Genomic DNA, 18,158 nt, shown 5'->3' on the forward strand with positions numbered 1-18,158 from the left:
TGGAACAGATATCTTAGAGAAAGAAAGAGAGCACATCACCCATTTCCTTTTGAATGCAATAATGGCAGGGGAGATGACTGTAGTTAGTTTAGCACTAACAGAACTCAGCAATCCCTCATTCAGCACTCAGCCTTGTCTGCATTCACTAATAGATTTCCTATTCTTGTCTAATTAATAAGGGAAGCCTTTTCCCCCTGAAAGGCTCCCAGAGCTATATTGAGGGGTGGAGAGGTCGCTGGGAATCCATCAGATGTGATGCAGTTAATCAGCATAAAGCCTGCTTCAGTGCACTGCTAAACAACGACTGTAGGAATGGACCCAGCCTTCATAATGCACCACACCGGTACAGGGAAGTACAGAGATAATTCATAAACAGTATTGTGCACTGTCGAGTTTTTAGAGAAACTGCACTTACTTACTTTCTTTATTATCTGTTAAGCAGTTTTTCTAGTCAGAATTTAAAATGAGTAGCTGAGGAAAAGCAACATTGTAAGAGGGAGAGAACGCTAAAGGATTTGTGGGAGAGAATATAAAAAATTTAGAATGTGGGGGAAAAGCCCACAAAACCACTCGCATCCTACCTTTCTGAGCAACAACAACGGCAGCAGAGAGAAAATGCACTACTCAGGGAGAGAGGAATAAAGGAGACCAGAGAGCAGGACCATATACAGGACAAGAAAAATGCTATGACACTCCTCACACCCACATCATTCTGCAGCAAACTGGCAAGTCAGTAATAAAAGCTGACTCAGTCTCCTTCTGCAGTGCACATTTTACTTCATTGTTCCACGCATTTGATTAAAGTACAAAAAAAATATCTGTTCCTGACACAGTGGGGAGCAGAGATGGTCATAAAGACAACAGATGAGTCAGTGAGGGCACTTCCTATTGATGTTGAGCATCTGACGAGCTAGACAGAAGTGCCAGATTGTAATCTCACTAAGGTCAATCAAAAGCATTAATCAGCATAATCTGACCTGCACCTACAGCCCACATATCTGCTGGCTACCTGGAGCCTGGCAACATCCTTCAAAGAAAACTGCCATTTGGGTGCTGCTGGCACCTGCTACCATCATCTAATCAGTCTCATTGGTACCTGATTCAGAGAAATCAGCTCTTCTTTAGCTGATACAAGCAAGGAGACTTGGACTGTGTGTCCAAGTGGCAATTGGTTTATGCAAGGAACAGGTGGAACAGAAACACATTCTTTGCAGTTACTGCAGCTGGGCATGTATTCATGAGTGGGAATATGCAGTTCACACGTAGGGATGTGCAGCAGTTACATGGATGCAGTGATGTGCACAACCACACTGTACTGGTGTACAAAGTATGCACACATACACACACTGTAGATGCTGACACTGGCATCTTGGACAGCCTCTCAAACTGTGTAGCGATGCCAGAAGAGGAGGAGAGAGAGAAAGAGTGAGAGAGCAGGAAAAACATCAATGCTGCTGTAAAGACATCATTTTCATTGTGTACCAGGGAAAGTGGTGGCACCATAAAATGGTAATGACAGTTAAGGCGTTTAGTCACGGACTTACTGGAAGGTGGTGAAAAAACCCACACACCCATATTTTGACATACATAACATTCTTTGAAGCGTCAATCCTTAAAAACCTTATGACCTCATTAGTGGGCATCCGTATACCTTCACCTGTCAAGATGGAGTGAATAAAATTGATCTCTTCATTACAATGAAATGTTCAGCTGGGAAACCTTGGGCCATGGCATTCATATGGATGGTACTTCGACACCTACCGCCCACCTAAACATTAGTGTAGACCAAGCAACCTCGATGGGAAAGACAATCTTTAACAGCAGTGCTCACGCCAAGTGGGAAAATGCATGCTACCACCCTTGCAAGGCTTTGATGTGGCCTCCAAACCCCACTGATCCCAATCTGATCGATCATCTGAAAGATGCTCTGGAACGAGCCTGATACACAGAGGCCCAAAGGACTCGATGCCAACATCCCAGCGCCAGACACCACAAGACACCCGCAGAGGCACAATGATTAGCAATTCCACATCTGATACATAGCTCTTTGTGTGTGTGTCTATGGAGACAGAGATGCTTTGATTGGGCACTGTGTGTGTGTCAAAGGTGTATAGGTCAAGGGTGACATAAATCTTATGAAGATCATTAACTCCAGAGAGGGAAAAAAATGTGATGGTAGTTACAAAAGATACACACAGATTATTTACATTTGTATTGTTGCTATTTTTTAGTTTGGTTTGTACCGTATTGACAAGAAAAACAGTTTCTATCATTTCACTCAAAATGACATTGTCATACTGCCAAACTCTCTGAATAACGGAAAATTTTAATCTTCCAGATTTTTCTTGGAGCAACCTACAAGGTCTTTTGGCACCCTGACATGTTGCATTATCAGATTTACCTGCAGGCTTGTAAAATCACAGACAGTCTCTCCACTCACTTTTTAACTGTTCTTTGTCCTGCATCTGTATGCAGTTGGGTAGATGTGCATATTAATCACATTAAGTGTTTGAAAATATGCCAACAGATGCTCAAAAACACCTTTCTTATCCCTTTATTACTCACATCAGGGCGTGTCCATGAAGGCGTCCACAGTCACTGCGAACTTTAGATCAAGTGTGTGGTGATTTCTCTGTTTTGTATTGTCAACGTTCCCTGTGGTTGTTAATGGTCATATTTCCTATCATTTAATTGGACCAAAGCCTTTCTTGAGTTTCTTTTCTTGAGGACAGCGTATAATGAGAGGGTTATTCAGAGTCCTCTAACTGACCTTCAGCCATTACATAATCTGTCATAAGAACTGTGCTGCAGCTCTTCTTGAATATAAAAGAACTGTGAGCACTTTCCTTTTTTCTCACAAGGAAAGGAAAGGAACATGTCTGCAAACTAAAAGGTCTGCAACATCAAAAGTCACAACATAATCAAATCAAAATACTGTAGCCTACATAGCAATGAAATGTCATTAGAATTAAAAAAACAAAAACAAAAAAAACGACACTAATCTAAGTACAACATTATACTATAAGCAAGATGCTAACTGACAAAACTTCCCTGCTAGTTGTTCAAATTAAACCTCACACTGAGGCCATTTGCACTGCTGCAGCTACTGCTGGGTTTAAAAATGAAACTACAGGAGCTCCAACCTTGCTGTAAGGTATGAAATTGTACAATAACTCACATGTAGACTTCAAAATTGAGAAAGGAGCACGCTATCTCAGTGTTCAGTTCAAAAGGACATTGTCTTTTATAGCAGGGCAGGACACAAAATGGAAGAAAAATTATAGCTTTGGAGTGACTGCGCAAACATGCACATTGTAAGGTACAAAAAGAGAGAGCGAAAGTGTCAGAGAGCGAGAGAAAGCCTAGATCTGTCTTCTCGAGAAAGCGAGGATTAAACAAACAAACATGTGATTTGCATCCGGAGGAGAGTACGTGACAGCAGAGCTTTGTTTTCTATTCCCCAACAGTTCACGTACAGTGCCGGGCTTAGCAGCAGCCTTGTAAGGACAGCAATTTCATTCTTGAGAAGTAAACTTCAAAATAGAGCCAGCTGCGGTAACATTTCTAGATTCCTGAAGAGTTTCATGCATTTTAAGCACCAAAAGGCCTTCTTTCTCATCCTTGATGAACAAAAGGTGGTTCTGGATGAGATTGAAATGTTTGTGCTCTGCCTTTCACCAAAATGATTTTGTGGTTTAAGTAAACTACCCAACAAATTGCTGCAAAAATAAATAATGAAATGTTCTGATGAAAAGCAGAAAAAGGCCAAATACACTTTATAAGTACTTCTCATCCAACTCCTAACAAGAGTTTGATGACAAGATTGTTACCACTTATATATGTGACTACCTGTAACTATCTGTGGGTTAGCCAGGCCATCGCTTGACCCTGTAAGAGTAGAAGCCATTATACTCAATAATGATGATCATTATCATTAGACTTGTCATTAATTTGTAGGGCAAACTGCTACACAAAAGACATTTAATGTTCTGTGTTGTTTGACGACTTCTTAAAGGTGACAGCAGGTCCTTCACCTCAGACATCTGACAAATTGATAAACTGCAGACAAGTTGTACAAACACACAGTTTGTGCCAACACCAGATCAGTTCAAGCCTTATAGACAACAAGCTCAACCTCAAAGTCAGCTGACCATTGAAGAAGCTCAAGAACTGGAGGACTTGATAGAATTTTGTTGTTGTAGTCAACCTGGAAAGAACTCTGATAGAAAGGATCATACGTTGGACTTGCTCTAGTTGGTTTTGTATTTGATCTATCTATCTATCTATCTATCTATCTATCTATCTATCTATCTATCATAGTCTGAAGTACTCATGTTATTGGGAGGCAGTGCTATATAAGTTCAGTGTCATTCATATTGCTATGATAAGTGATATCAGTGTTATGAACGTTATCACCGGCTGAATGACTTATCCCTATCATAGAGGACACTTTCAGTGAAAGGAGACCATTTCACTGGACTCAAAAATATAACAGTAACAGGTCTTTTTAGACGTACTTTGTCAGCCACTACATAACACTGTTTAATTATTGACCCAGACTTCAAAAGGCTTCAAAAGACAGAATAATAATTTTAATTTCACTCATGCTCTTGTACTTACCCTATAGGCCTAGATAATGATAATAACCACAGACAGAGGGTGTGTATGTGGGTAGTGTGTGGTAGGTCAGGCAAGATTAATTGTGTAGTATGTAAATTTCATTCGTCACATGCAGACTGATGTCGATTTTAATTGAATTAAAACAATGTGAACTCTGGCCTGCTCAGACTCTAAGAGGACAGCTGGTGAATAGTGATGAAGTGAGTTGGAGAGACAGGAGGAGGAGAGGGCGGGGAGGTGAGGGGTGAGGTAGATATGGCAAGGGGCACAGATTAGTTAATGATGAGAGTGATAGTTGACCCTAAACTAATGAGCCATTCTCTTCCATCCTATACAGTGCTATTGTTTCACTAGTAACTGAGCTGCTCTGTAAGTTTATAGGCTCTGAAAAGCATGCGGATTTATCTGTATCAGCAGGTTGTGACAGACAGTAGGTTGCACTGCACATCTCACATATAAAGCAATTTTATATTGGGTGTGCCATCCTCTCATGGGTGTGATTGATGTAAGTGTGTGTGTACACAAGTGCACTGGTGTGTAAGTGAAGTTGGGAAAAGTCAACTGCTGGCGTAACACTTATCTCAGGTGTGATTTTATCATCTCGTCTCCAAGGACATGTACAGTAACCGAGGCTGAGAGTCGATCATGGCAGGCCAGCACACAACGGGCATCAGAGTTACAACGTATTCACGCAAGCACATAGACTCGGAGATGGAGAAGGTTTCAGCTGAGGCTAAACCCATCTCTTTTTCTCACCCTACACCTCTTATCTCTCACCACTCATTCCTCATATTCCCACTCTCTGGGATAATATCATAGCTAATCGCTGCCTCTCCATCCATCTATCCTCCTTCGGCCTGATAGATGAGGACAGAAAACAGACGGAGGAGGTGTGGATACCACACTCCTCTTTCACGTCTCTGCTGACTGCTTCTGCCTCCGCTTTTTTTCCCCTTGCTGCATCCACGGAGGCTACATCCAGCTGGCAAAGTAAAAGTCAAGTCATCGCCTTGATAAATAAATATATAAATACATCACACAGTCATGCTCACACATGTGCATGTCGTCAGTTACATTTTATAAGGCTGTGAAGTGCACGTGCTTCTGAAGGTGACCCTGTGGTGGAAGAACGGTAAGAAACCTTTTACTGCAATGAGACAATGTCCCAGCTCACCTCTCCCCACCTCAGCTCCTCATTACACACACAAATACACTCGGTTTCTGTAAACTCTGATGGAGGAATCTTAGGCGTAACACTGCCTGCTGAGTGTATAAAAATCAGACACAATGCATGCCTATACAGCGAGCACACAAACAGTCACATATTTTATCCTCACAAATAAACATATTCATTCACTGTACATAAATTGAGTTTTCCAAGCATGGCCCCTCTCGCGCTGTGGACATTCTACAAGCAGTAATGTAAGGTAGACGATTCCTCTCCTCCCCTCGATTTCCTCTTGCCCTCTGCACCTCCAATTCACTGTGCCAAATGGTACATTTACATTGGCCATAACCTCAATCACCATGCTTGCAGGCTATGCTGAATGTGCAGGCAGACATTTCTACAGTGAAGGGATGCAGACAGTGGTATAATGGGAGCAATAGATAGAAACCCACGCCCGAGGCATCCATCAAACCAAACGACTCCATTACAGTAAGTCCGACAGAGGCAAACGGTAATGTGCACTGTGATAAACACTAGGATAATAGTCTGTTTATAGTCCTGGACACACTGTTTCTGCTGGGAAACACTGGCTAGGAATACAGATAAGATACACGAGCACCAACCTCTATCTTTTTCACTCTGTTCTATCGCTTCTCCCTCTCCCTCTTTTTGCTGTTATCAGTCACTTTCGCTCCCTTGTTCTCTTTATCCTTTTCTGCTCTCCCTGTATAATATTTTCCTTCCTGCAGAACACAGAGCAGGCTGCATATATCAGCTGAACCGAGCTTTATCTGGTGTTTTACCGTTGTAGCATTACCATCACAGAACTGGAATGAGGCCTAAGAGAGCCATAAAAATTTAACAGAAACTATTCAGACGTAGACTGAAACATCACACAAAATTCCCACAAGTATGTATGTTTAACGTTAAAAAGACAAACTCGCAGGCACGCACAGATAAAGTGGCCCGTGCTCGTATCGGTTCATATCATAGGTGGGTTGCAGTTTCGGCTCGGAGACTGCTTCGTGTGTCTGTGAAAGTGGGAAGGGGTAAACACAGTTGTAGACAAATCTGACCACACTCAACATTCCCCAGAGGAACCGGGGAATGGCCAACCTGCTGCTGCTATGAATCAATTATAACAGTACACAAAAAGGCACTCTCTTTTAAAGATGGGAGGTGGAGGTGAAGGCCTATGGGGGGCGGGGAAAAGGAAAATCTTTCCATCTGTTGATAATGGTGCATTTGTTCTCAGTGCACTCGGTTGCTGCACGGGCTGTACCTCCCTGCGTCTGCACGCTCAGAATGAGATAAGAAAATTTCAATGCACCGTGACATAAACATAAAATGAGGCGAGGGGCTGTTGTTTGTTTTACATTTCGATTAACCCGAAGAGCATCAAAGCTTGATTAAGGGGCTCCTGGATCAGCCTGATCTGTCAGGGCCTGTGTTTATGCTCATAGTTAACCTCTATTACAAGACTTACTTTATTCCAGATAGCAGCTCCTCTACTGCTTCTAATGGAAGTCATTACATAGTGGAACAGGGTCAGAACACACACGCACACACACACAGACACGCACACACAGTCTGCAGTGAGGCAGGGTCACAGCAAAGGCCAGTATCTATTGCGCTATATTTAAGATCAGTTAAACTTAATGACCTCCTTCGTCCTCTTGGCCTATCAAATAAACTACAACATTAGCCCTTGGACGTAGTTTGGCCTTTTATGTTTGCTGTCCAGGCAATGTCGGTTTTAACAGGATGTGATAAAATGTGGATAATCGCACACCCACTTGAGGGGATGATGGTGTAGGTTTATTAAAGGAAATGAGCCCATGGTGAGAGGGAGCTAATCTGATTCTAACAGGAGACTACAGCTTTAAAAGAGGAGGTATCCCACTAAGGCTAAATCAAGTGGTACTACAGTATTTAGAGTATCCTCATATTTTTTTCTTTTATAACAGAAAAAGCAGAGTAGAGAATACAGAAGAGGACACAGGGATTTACATTACTGCATTTTCCCGTCAAAAGAATCTCGCTAATCTGTTGTCATGGTTGATAGTTTTCTGCTGCATTAATGCTGAAAAGCATCGTGTCCCGAGTGTAAACTTTCTAACTCTGTTTTCATGACAAATGATGGCACTTTATGTTCTGATGAATGTGATTAAGTGTAAAATAGGTTCAGAGTGAGAAAATAAATATTCATTTTTATCCTCTTGCAGTCACTGGCTCATTATTGTTCACTGTTACTTTACCCTAAAAGCTTGCTCTTCCCAATGATTTACCATTTCTCTTGTACGGGCTCTCATACCTCACTCTGCATGGAGGCAACATGTTGAGTTCACATATGGAAAGATACGGGAAAGTAAATATGTTTCAAATGACTGTTGTTTCTTCTTTTTCTTTCTGCCTCTGTCCAGATCTCACCATCTCCTTCTTTCTGTTGTCTCTTTTGTTGATTGACAATTCAGTAAAGGTATTATGACATCATCGTTACAGAACATTAAGGTCAACCTGACAACACACAAAGATACCGCTAAAGTACTTAGAGTGCACAGCCAGCATGGGATTCACTCATGAAGCCTACACATTTTATAGCACTCAATTAAACACACCAACAGTATTATTAGACCATATACTCACTGGGCAGTTTATTAGGTACACCTTTCTAGTACTGGGGTTGACCCCCTTTTGTATTTGGAAATGCTTTAATCCTTTGTGGCATAGACTAAACAAGGTGCTGGGAACTTTTCTCAGATATTTAGGTCCATATTAACATAGCAGCATCAAACAGTTGCTGCAGATTTGACCACATCTGTGGCGTGAATCTGAACTCTTGGACATGGTACAATACCCGACTAGAATCACCTTTCAGATGATGGGTGGCTGTGGTCATAAAGGGATGGATGTGATCAGCAACAACACTCAAGTAGGTTGTGGTGTCCAAACAATGCTCCGCTGGTACTAATGTGCCCAAAGTGTGGCAAGAAAATATCCCCCACACCATTACACCACTACCAGCAGCCTGAACAAGGCAGGATGGATCCATGCTTTCATGTTGTTTACGCCAGATTCTGACCCTACCATCTCAATGTTGCAGCAGTAATCAACACTCATTTTTCCAGTCTTATACTGTAGTGCATCTGGAAAGTATTCACAGCGCTTCACTTGTCCCACATTTTTCACCACAAAATTTTATACTCAGTCCCCCATTATGACAAAATAAAATAGGTTTGCTTGAAATTCTGGCAAATTTGTTAATTGTACATAAGTATTCATAGGCTTTGCTCAGTACTTTATTGAAGCACCTTTGGCAGCAATTACAGCCTCAAGCCTTTTTGAGTATGATGCTACAAGCTTGGCACACTTTTTTTGCCTGTTTCTCCCATTCTTCTACAAAGAAGAATGGGAGAAAGCCCCATCAGGTTGGATGGAAAGCGTTGGTGCACAGTCATTTTCAGTGCACTGAGTTGCTGCCATGTGATTGGATAATTAGAGATTTTTTTAAAGGAGCAGTTGAACAGGTATGCTAAACAAAGTGGTTAAGTGCACTATGAATTCAAAACAACTTAAAACAAAATCTATCAAAAACAATTTAAAAAGTAAATCTAGCCAAGGTGAATTGTTGTGGTACCAAAAGGTGAAGGGATTTAATTCACCTTTCACTAAAAAATGCAGAAACAACAAAGTTTCTTTTAGGGCACACTGGCAAGGTAAAGTCCTCAGAGTTTGCTATTACATTTTCTCCAAAAAGTTGATTAAATAAATAAATAGTTCTCAACACGCCAGAATACCTTGAACTTTCTTTTGGATTGCTCCAAAATTATTTAAATGTATTCAATTTATTATCTAAACACTTAGAGAACCTGCAAATTCTGCTCATATCAGTTGTAGATACCACAATATCTAGGGAGGGGAAAAAAGTTACTTCCAGCACTGGTGATGTGACTTTGGAGCTATGGAACAAAAACCCAAACTGGTTAACAAACTACATGACCCACAAGTGAGGGGTACTCACGTACTAGGGTAGTGAGCCAACCAAGCTGGGAAGGCTCTCCCAGCGATAGTAATGGCGATAATGCCAAATCTAATGTGTCTGCCTGTTGAACCCTGCCGTGGATAAAATGATAGCCCATCAGTCACAACCACAGCCAATCTCAAAACCACACCTCCAGGATCACTTTTAATCTTATCCAACAGCACACTCTGCTCAGGTTAAGACATGTAGCTTTCTCTCTATCTCTGCCAGACAGCAGTCTGTGCACTTCAAATGCATAAACGCCTTCATATTACATAACAACAATGGCCAATCACTCAAAGAAGTGCCACTAAGGATATCAATCAAGTGTTCACAAATATTCAGTGTGGGGAAAAAAAACAAACATGCCCATGAAAAATCTATGCGGACACCTTTAATAATGAAATCATATTAAATATTTGCATTTATCATACCACTATCCTAAACATCATCAAAAAGATGTGCTGAATAATTGCTTGTAATTGCTACATCACAACTGAAAACAAAGAATCCACTCAATATAGCAGTGTTAGTACACAATGTACTGTAGCAGTCGGTATCAGACAGATCAGTATTCTTTAGGCGGGAACATTGAGTATAAAAGGGCAAGGGAAAAACTAGATTCACCCTCAATCCTCATCAGAGCAGTTAACCTGGCAGAACACACAAGCCAGAGCATCCAATTCCCAGGTTTCAACAGATGAATGCGTTTATTTGTCACACGCTCACCTTGCAGCTGTGCAAGGTAAAGAGAAAAAAAAAGGAGTGAGAGATGGATAGAAACAAAGAGTAAGTGCACTGTAAATCTACTGACCTTGGTCCTGGCTCTTTAGCTCTCTGTGTGAACGAGTTTAGCCTATAGCCTTAAATATTTCAACACTGCTTAGCTGACTGGAAAGTGCTGAGTTAGAAGGAGGGATAGATGCCAGGCCACAGCATTCAACCTCCCTCCAACAATTAACACAACAGCAGGACATCATTGCCATACCCTGTGGTATTTGTGTGTGTGTGTGTGTGTGTGTGTGTGTGTGTGTGTGTGTGTGTGTGTGTGTGTGTGTGTGTGTGTGTGTGTGTTTGTATGTGTGTGTGTGCGTGGCTACGTGTGTGTGTGTTTGTATGAGTGTGTGTGTGTGGCTACGTGTGTATCTTTGTTACAATCCTCTCCTTTTATTCAACTGTCTACTATAATTACTACTCTGCTCATTCTTAAAACATGTGCTACTATGTGGAGAATTTGTATAAATGGCGCCTCTACACGCAGAAAAAACATCTTCAGTTTTCCTGAGAACTTACCAGTTACTGTGAGTTCAGTCGTCCTTCTGACCACAAAACCACCAAACTGGACTTCGCAGGTGTAATTCCCAATGTCATCTTCTGTTACCTCTTGGATAGACAGAATGTCTCTCTTCTGGATGATGCTTGCACGCCACTGCTTTGGACGGCACTCCTGTGTACCAAAGAACAGGCAGATCAGAACTGTAAAAATCTATTTACTGATATATCATGTGAGGTGTCAGATGGCATATAAGTGACAAGTGTAAAGATGCTGTGGACTCTGTTTGGCCAGAGATGCAATATTCTGGGAAAGCAAGGCCTTGAGAAATTTAAGACCTGCAGAATGCCTTTTAACAAATATACATCCATGAGATTTCAAACACTTTAACAATGCTGAGTGTAAAAAAAGTGAATAAAGTGGTAAAAACACATAGCTCGCCACTCTGATATAATAATTTTATAGGCTAAAATGATAAAGCTAAGCTATTGTCCTACTTATCTGATCAAGATTTATTGCACTGAACGGAATATTCTCCATTCAATATTCTACAAAGGCCACAGAGAGACAGAGAATTTTATTTACACTACTCTCTGCTGACAAAATAAGTGTGTTTGTGCTACATCCGTGCGAATGCGAGTATACATGAGCAGGCAAAGTGAGTGACTTCATGACACGATACTTTCTTCAGCTCCTTGGTGCTCAGCCAGGGACAGCGGTGGCTCGGTGGATTCTATTCTACCATTGCTCTCGGCAACCTTCGAATTCAATCACGGAGACTCCGCAGTGGTCCAAATAACTCCGGGTTCCAGCACTCCCAGTCATTACCAAGATCGTAATTGAATTCTGGAAAAACCTAGAGGTCAAGCCCGGCCAGCTAATCTACTGCTGATCTGCCTGTGATTAGTCTGGCATGAACCTTTCTCCGGGATGCACTCCGTTGTCCGCAGGCCATGCCTGACCTAGGAAAAGCAAGAACCCAGGTGATGGAGGCGGAGGTGCATGCTGAATAAAGATCAGGGACCAGGAGCATTTGGAGGGTATCCACTCTTTCCACAGGGCACAGAATGACATTGCACAATTTTCTTCTCATAGAGGTTTTGTGTTCATTATAAAAGCCATCTCTGTGGCTGCCCTCTGCTCCCTCCTCACTCTCTTTCGATGACTCTCAAAATGGTGTGGCACACTGCGAATGTAGCTTAAGGATTTCATTGTCATCATTTGCCTTTATACATAATCTGCCTAAGTAATCTGGAAACACAATTCCGATAAGGCTTTAAACACAAACAGACGAGAAATTAGATGAAAACAAACCAACGAAGCACTGAAGAATATTTCTCGGTTGTATAATCACAAAGACAGACGCCCCCTTCTTTCTGACAAATAAGAGGATTCAGGAAACAAAAATATCACTGAGCCTCCAGGCAAGGATAAAATAATGATGCAAAGATCATATGGCAGAAGAAACATAATCACATATTAACAAGCACGCTCAGTCGAACAGCAAGCTCACCTTGGACCAGGTGATGTCTGGCTCTTTGCCAGGTTCAACATAGTCGTCTATGTCAGGACAGAGGATGTCTTTACTCTTGCTGAGCTCAGCCTTCTCCATTCGTCTCATTTTAGAGTTGTAGCACAGGTTTGTGTCATTTTCCGCCACAGTCAGAGACATGGAAACCTTCATGCAGTATGTAGAGTTTCTGTCGGCACAGAAGAACAGTGCAAGGAGTTTAAGAATGAGTTTGATTATAATAACGCTCTTATATATTCTTCTTTTATTGTCAGCTCAATAAAAACATCTGCAAAGAATAAGAAAGAAAAAGGAAACTTTTTATATGATTTTTCTTTTTAACAAACCAAAAATGAACCATGTTTTTTTTTCCTTTGATACCTTTTTAGTTATTATTCTTTTCCTTTTTACCCCCCTCTGCCTCGCTCGCCCTCTTTTTGTGTTTGTAGTGCTAGCAATAATGGAAAATCAGTGGAAAACATTCATGACTACATTCTGAAATTTTTTTTGGGGGGGAAGCTGAAATTGTTAATCTAAAAAAAAAACGAGAAATGCAAAAATGGTCTCACAACAGGACAGTGAAAGATTCATGGCCTCGCAAGGACTCAACCCTCCCCCTTTTTCTCAGCAACCACCTGAGCTACGACCCGAGCTTTGATATTCGAGAAAGAAAGATGACTCTGTCTTTAAATTAATGTTATAAAAACGATCATCAAAGCCACATTCATTACAGTCCCTATCACCACTGACACATAGCTAAGAACTGACTGTAACAAAGTGTTCCCCAGTAAGCCTATGATACATGGCCGAAAATCTGTGGACACCCTTGCTACTGTAATAGTTTCTACTATTTTTGGAGGTCTCTCCACAAGATTTTGGACCTCAATCGCAGGAATTTTCTGGCATTCAGCTTCAGTGCTCCAGTTTCTTTCAGACTTTAGCAGGGCTGTGATGTTGTAAAAAGTTGTAAAAAAAATATGTTTCTAGTTTGAAAGCACTTTGTAGAGATACTTACATGAAATCATCTCTAAAAAGATATATCGGTTTGTGAATATGCAGAGTCTTTGAAAGGGATAAGACTGATAATCGTATCCCTTAATCCTGTCCCTGAAGCTTTGTAGCTTGGTGCAGTTTGCTTGTAGTCTGAGTACTACATTGCGAATACTTTATAAACAGAGGAATAAAGAGAAAGAGAAAAAGGGGGAAATCATTTGATGAAATGCAATTTCCAAAATATTGTCTATCAGTTAAATACAGTTTAAGACAGTGATGCAGTCCTCAATGTATCTGGGGAAGGAGCTCAGGGCAGGAGGAGGGAGAATGGTGACGGTTGTGGATGGGTCTGTGCCTGAAAAAATGAAAGACACTTTTCCACATAAGTTGCAAACAATGTTGGGAAAATCAAACTGGGATATTTCTGCAGGTGCTTTTCTCACCTGTAGAACACAACAGGAAGTAGCCTGGGTCAGACAAACTATCATTACTCCACTTGATTTAGGTGACCTTCTTATCTGAGCAGAGTGTGAAGGAGGCATAGCACATGATGTCCACTTGCTCTGTGTGAATTCACCACACAATTACCTGAGCTACTCTCATAAGGGCGCAAGTACTTTGTACTAGGAAGCTGGTAAAAGACTCCTAAATGTCCAATCCGACTGACTTAGACATTTAGGTTCTCTAGCTAATGGAAAGTTAAAGGCTACGTGCATGTACCAAAAGGGCTGTAGCTTCAGTTAATGTGGAACAGCAAGCCAGGAGAGGTGCTTGTGGTCAAGAAAAAGTGTGCGAGTGAGTGAGTAAACCGGTAAACACATCCAGGGTTTGTTAGGAACTTCCGATGACATAAAGAATGCCATTGCAGTAATTGAGTCTGGGGGTAACGAAGGCATGGATCCACGTGTCTGTGAGACTAGCCTGATCCAGACCATTACAAATGGCCTCACCCCAAAAGTCCACATTCTTTTTAATGTGTGTCTGTCTGGGATAGCTCTCACTTGGTCAGTCACCTTGTTGGAAGGCTGGTTGTACAGGCCATATGGGCTTTCATTTCATTACATTACATTTATGGCTGGCCAGATGCTCCCATTCACTGTAAATGACGGAGTTTCATATGATCTACTCAGGTTATGGAAGCAATAAGGGAGTCCCCTCTCTCATATAAACACCTCTGACCCCCTGGGGCCATAAAACACAGACGCAGACATGCACGTGTGCACCCACGCATCCATGTATGCTTAAAAGACATGTGTGGCTATGTGCTGCTATGGAAGGCTAGCAACAGATAGTACTACGAGGGACAAAATGAGAATACACTGTAGCTACTTGGAATCAGAGAAAAAAAACCTGCATATTTCTCCTACATAAAAATGACCAAAAGGGCATCTAGAAGACGCTGTAGGAAGCTAAAGCAAGATGCAAGATAGCCCCACAGAGCTATGCCCTCTTGGTGCAGAAAACTAACATTATTGACTCAATACCTCCTATCTGGAGGGAACAGAGTGGGAAGATGTGTTGCTCGAGGCTTACAGAGTACACGTGAACAATACGCTGTATTTGTCTACTGTACAAATACAACTATGCAAACATACACTCAATGGCACAAACACGGGCATGTACATCACATTTGCATGTAAGCAAATTTATACATATATATAAAGTCAAGCCAGAACCTGTATCAACCATTGAAGTGCCCAAGAAGCCTGCAGAAGACATCTCTGCATGTTAAATATTCACAGCAGGCACCCTGTGGCATTGTGGGAAGGTGTTGGTGCTTACGCTTGATTGATGGACAGCCGGAGGTCGATGCACACTCCTATGGTGTCGTTCACGTCTGTCACATTCTATTTAAGTATAGCAGCTTTAGATATTTGTCTGCAGCTCGTGGTAGCTGTAATTCTCCACATATTATTATCTAACATGTTGGACAGCGTAATCATGGGAAGTAAATGCACCATTTTTCACATACTCTAGAATACAGGTTTATTACTGGAAGTATTATAAAATAATTTATCCACCAAAAGTAGAGAGACTGTGGCAGTGAAAGAGTGGAAAAAAAAAGTCTGTTGGCTCAGTGACTCTGACTCAGTGTTACAGACCTGAGAGATGATATGCAGAGGAAAGAGAGGCGGGGAAAGAGCAAAGGAATAAAAGAGAGAGAGTCAAAGAGAGAACATGGAGATTGGTATGTAAATTAAGTCACCTTGACATGAAAACTGGCAATTGGCTTAAATTTCCAGACAGAGAAGGACAAATAATCATTCACACACACGCAGACACACACACACACACACACACACAATAAATGTACGCACAATCTATCCACAGAGAAATAGTGTGGTGTGCCTCAGTATCTCTTTCTGAGAAAAACACCTGGAGGGCTTTAGCGAAAAGCTGGACTTAGAACAGATTTACCTTCAATTATAGACATTACACAACATACACATAGCTATAGGATAATGTGTTATGTATACTGTACAGGCAGGGGATGTTAGGACAGTGACACATTTTTGTTGTGTCAGCTTTAGCCTGTTAAATTACAACACTGACTTTGAACTTTACAATGACAAGAACTTAAAAGCACTGACTAACAGCTTTGACAAGAGAGTGGTCATTATAGGATATATAATCATCGGTGCTTCTAAAATGCTGATTCCAGTTAACTCTTTCATGTTATAAAACTTGTCCCCACTGCTTATAACAACCCAATCTGACCACAGTCATTTTGGTATAAATGGAAAGCAACATATACTAAATATGTATTACTAAATATTTAGTTCTATAGCAGATGTGTAACTCTACACATCTACTAAAGCCACATAAATAAAAAGTTCTTAAAAATAATTAAACTCAGGTGTCAAGTATATTACACTTGTCTCTACTTTGCAAATGTTTTTACTGCACTACAAACTCCTCAAAGTAAACTACTACAAAACTACAAAGTGAGTATTTGATATGACCATCTTATACTTCAACACGGCCTGAACTCTCTTAGGGATGACTTTTTGTAATTTCTTATGATTTTCTGTACATTTCTTTAAGTACTCTTCAGGATAGTTTTCCAGGCTTCTTGAAGGACGTTTAAAACTGTTCTTGGGATGTTGGTTGCGCCATTCTCCTTTAAGATGATGCTATGTTAAGATATGTCTTTGCTACATTGTGTGGCAGTGTACAGGATGGGAACACTGTCATACTGAAAAATAAAGCCAGTGCTTGAAGTTTTCAATCAGAAGTTTTCCAGTTAGTAGTGGATGATGGATCAAAATATGTATATTACAATATACACGCTCTGTCATTTGTAGGCTGTGTGCAGGCAGGAGTGGTGAAATGGAGGACCCAAAGTGCAGACTCCGGAGACAAACATGAACTCAAACAGAACAAAACCAAGAATCCAAATAACTTACACAGGCAGACAGAACACACAGCATATATGATGGTAGATCGCGACACACAGAGAAACACAGGGCTTAAATACACAGAGGGAGCAATCAGGGAATGGGAAACAGGAGGGAAACGCAGCTGGGGCAAATCAGGCCTAATGAGACAGGGGAAGCAAAACCAGATACAATAACATAAGACATGGACCTTCAAAGTAAAACAGGAAACATTACACAGAGACGCATACTTGACACGGGGATACAGCAGACAGGGGAGACAGCAACTATGGATCACAGACAGAAAACCAGAACACTAAAACTAACAAAACCCACACAGAGAACCTCAACTAAGAATAATCCTATAACCGATAAGGCAAAGCTAGAATATAATGAAATAAACAAAATCAAAGAACCAAAAAACACAAAACACTGGGTCGACGACCCAGGCACCCTAACACCCTCTAATTGTCTATTTTTGATAAAAATTTTTAAAAATCATAGTTAACCCAAGTGTACATGAATATAAGTACCTGTATAACCTAACAAGTGCCAACTGTTCAGTAGATTCTAACGTCTCCATTAACAACTATTTTCTATCAAGGGCGTTACTGATATAGCACTGACTCACTGTAAGTTGAAAACTTTCCATGTTGTAGAAAAAAAAGAAAAATTCTCTTTGAGCAAGCACTTTGTGCAAACACTAAAAATTAATTATTTGCTATTAATTAATGGCTAAATACAGATTTTGAGAAAAGCAAATAATCTAAGAGAAAATAAAACACGGAGAAGTGAAGTTTTGTCTACAATAAATTATAAATGCTATACTGTACCAGTGGCACATATTGTGATTTTAATTGAATACATTAATTATAAGAGTCAACAAACCAAGTAAATCATTATGGTTTATTAGCCAGATTATTAACTTTACATATTATATATAGAAAGCCAAACTATAAATCTAACCTTATATATTCAATTTTTGAAAATGTTAGAGGTGTTGTTTTTAATATATAGTAGCATGGTTATGTCATTTTTTTTATTCATCCCAAAGAAAATCAGTTTGGGTTATTATGATAATAGGGTTGTTTGAGATGTCTCCAGATAAATTAAGGTATACTGAAACTCCTATTTGTAATCTAAAGGGGGTGCAGAAAAGACTCCTCTTTGCCTGCAGGGAGTTTTAGGGGAGAATG

At 40.7% G+C, this 18,158-nt stretch overlaps 1 protein-coding gene across 4 annotated transcripts in view; it reads right to left on the reverse strand.

Annotated features, from left to right (window-relative positions):
• Positions 1–18,158, reverse strand: part of il1rapl1a (interleukin 1 receptor accessory protein-like 1a) — a 168,637-nt gene that overhangs the window by 78,040 nt on the left and 72,439 nt on the right. For all 4 annotated transcript variants that reach the window (XM_063499033.1, XM_063499031.1, XM_063499032.1 and 1 more), the window contains exons 4-5: positions 12,596–12,782; positions 11,103–11,256 (exon numbers count right to left, since the gene is read on the reverse strand). In XM_063499033.1, the coding sequence (XP_063355103.1) occupies positions 11,103–11,256; positions 12,596–12,782 (341 nt within the window). The remainder of the gene's footprint in view (positions 1–11,102; positions 11,257–12,595; positions 12,783–18,158) is intronic.

This window comes from Pelmatolapia mariae, linkage group LG16_19 (assembly GCF_036321145.2).
Source record: "Pelmatolapia mariae isolate MD_Pm_ZW linkage group LG16_19, Pm_UMD_F_2, whole genome shotgun sequence".
Lineage (NCBI taxonomy): Eukaryota > Metazoa > Chordata > Actinopteri > Cichliformes > Cichlidae > Pelmatolapia > Pelmatolapia mariae.